General features: G+C 52.5%; 1 protein-coding gene across 1 annotated transcript in view; it reads left to right on the top strand.

The window, feature by feature from the left end:
- The window catches only part of PCBP3 (poly(rC) binding protein 3), a 45,105-nt gene extending 44,867 nt beyond the window's left edge, over positions 1-238 (top strand). The window contains exon 14 of the mRNA XM_009996892.1: positions 202-238. Within this exon, the coding sequence (XP_009995194.1) occupies positions 202-238 (37 nt within the window). The remainder of the gene's footprint in view (positions 1-201) is intronic.
- The last annotated feature ends 2,377 nt before the right edge of the window (positions 239-2,615 follow it).

The following is a 2,615-nucleotide window of genomic DNA, read 5'->3' as shown; positions in this document are numbered from 1 at the left end:
CCCCCCCCCCCCCCAGCCCTCCACAGGGAACCCCAAAAGGCCCGTGAAGCCACCCAGGGATGCTCTGCCCCTGGTCTGAGCAGGGCACAGGCAAGAGGAGGAGCACTGCCCCGCAGGGGCTTCGTTTTCTTTTCTGCTCCGGTGATTAAGTGCTTGTTTTTGTCTCCCCCCCACCCCTCTCTCTGCCCCTGTCTATTCTAGGCTGACGTCTGAGGTCACTGGAATGGGCGCACTCTAATTTCCACCCACCATCCTCCACTCTGCACCACCCGACCCTCTCCAGCCACCGGCACTTCACCCAGCCCGTGCTGCCTGTACTTTTACCGTCCTCCCTTTGCCTCCACAGATACTCTTTTCTTTACTAACATACACACACACACACACACACACACAGATAAATACACACCCATCTGCACACACTGGAACGTTTCTTTCCATGCTCCTCACTGTGCTCCTGAGGCTGCTCCCGAGCTCTTTGGTTTTGGTCCTTGTTTTCAGCGTATGGTGTTATTGCTTCATGGGGGGGGGGGGGGGGGCTGTTGTGTTTATTTTTCTGCTGGCAAGACTTCAGAAGATGATGGGGTCTGTAGTGTCAGTCTAGTGTAGCTGCTTGCACGTTTGAGTTGACGTTGGCGGTACTTGCTGTAGCCTGTGGGTGTGTGAGGCCACCCAGAGCTGTGTGTGCTTCAGAGGACTTAACTTTTCTCGCCCTTCTTCCTTGAATGCTCCCTCTTCCTTTGCTTTGCTTGTCCTGGCTCCCCTTTGCCACCTGGCATCCCTGCCCTTAGGGTAAGGTCTGGTTTTCCTCTTCCCCCTCCCTCCCCCATGTTATTTGGGAAGCAGAACTCGTGGGAGCTGAGCCAGGCGAGTTCACCTGCAGGCTCCTCTCTCTGCAACATGGCAGGGGCCAGACAAGCCATTTTTCATACTAAACCAAGGGAGTCCCCCCCGCCGACACAAATAGTCCTCTTTTTAAACTTAACGAGCAACTGAAAGTGGGACAAATTCAGCTGTATGGGATTCACACCCCCAAGGGGCCTTTGAAAGCTTTTGACAATCCCCATGAGCAAAACCTTTTGGACAGTAGCTCAGGAAGCTCTTGTTTGTCACTGTTTGTGTTCAATAAATGTCTGTGCAGCTCTGCTACCCATGGGCTCCGACTGTTCTTCTCCTGGGTCGACCCACCATGTCCAGCCCCATCCTTCCACACCTTTTCAGCTGCTTGGAGGGAAGGTGGGGTTGTATACAAAACCTCAGCATCATTATTATTGATATGATTATTATTATTATCATCATGGCCATACTCATATTTTATTTTATTTAGAGAAGGTCCCCATCAGCAATGCACTTCCTGAGTGATTCTAGGCTTTCTTTTTTTAAAAAAAAGAGAAAGTTCTTGGCTTCCATAATGCTTTGGTTTTCTTTAAGATTAGTTTACAGGTTATGGTATGACAGCACACATCTCTTACAGCCCCCTTGTCTGGACAGATCTGCCATGTCTGTGCCCCACACCTTTCCCCAAGTCCCTCTATGCCCAGCTCTATCTTCTGCTCCCAGGTTTTACTTCTCTCTCCTACCTCTCAAACAGGGAAACAAATATATTTTCCATCTGTTAATCTTCTACTGTGCAAAAAAGTTCTTCCTGTATTGCAAACGATGGGGATCATGCTGCACCATGTTCCCCAGGCAGCTAAAGTAGCCACATGATGTATTTGAGCTCCATATCACATGGGAAATATATTGTTTTTCCAGGTGAGCCCTGAGGCTTCGTGGCCTTTTCCTCTCTTCCTCCCCTGGTGCCAACAGGCACCTCTGGGCAGCTCCTGCAGGATGCTGGCCCACTTCTCCTGTCGCCAGTGCCAGCTGCTCAGCACCCACATGGGACTGTGATGGGGACCCCGGGTGATGGGCAGGGGGGCTTTGGGTTCCAGCAGCAGCACAGGAGCTAGGGCAGCTGCTGGGCAACTGTCAGGGCCAGTGGCAGGGCTCAGAGAGGGTGAAAGGAGCAGGTTTGCTTGAGCAAGACAGGGTCTCCCTGCTCTCTCTGTGTGGATCTGGTCATCTCCCTGGGGAGGTCCATCCCCCCAGCCCAGGAGCCCACTGCTGGCAAAGCTCTAGAGCAGTGGGGGAGGCTGCCACCCACTGCTGCTGAGCATCAAGGGTTTGCTCAGTCTGGGGGTCATAAAACTGTGCGTGCTCAGCTTTTTGCAGCATTTCAAGCCTCTGCATTGACAGGAGCTTCCAGCTCCTTCATAAGGTGCTTTGCTGCCCATTCCCAGTTCCTTGCTCTGCTCTTGCTGTGCCTTTCAAGTGGTCCAGCAGCCAAATGTGCTCAAGAGCATCCCCTTAATCCCCATCCAGTGGAGTGTGGGGGCTTTGGGCTCAGGTGGAGCCAGTAACTTTTCCCCAACAGCAGCCCCTCCTTCTATGTGTGCTGATGCCAGAGGAGGCACCAAATGTTGCCTCCCCCCAAGGTACCAGCTGGCCAGAGAAAGCACAGTCTCATCTCCCAAGGTGCTGAGGCAGCTGTGGGCAACTGGCTCTGCTCATCCTCTGCTGTTCCTCACCCTGATCTAGCCCAAGGATTTTTCCTATTGAAAGAACAAAATAACTTG

Source organism: Chaetura pelagica, unplaced genomic scaffold (assembly GCF_000747805.2).
Source record: "Chaetura pelagica isolate M959 unplaced genomic scaffold, ChaPel_1.0 scaffold300, whole genome shotgun sequence".
Taxonomy (NCBI): domain Eukaryota; kingdom Metazoa; phylum Chordata; class Aves; order Apodiformes; family Apodidae; genus Chaetura; species Chaetura pelagica.
The sequence above is the reverse complement of the archived record's forward strand: the minus strand, read 5'-3'. Positions and strand labels throughout refer to the sequence as shown.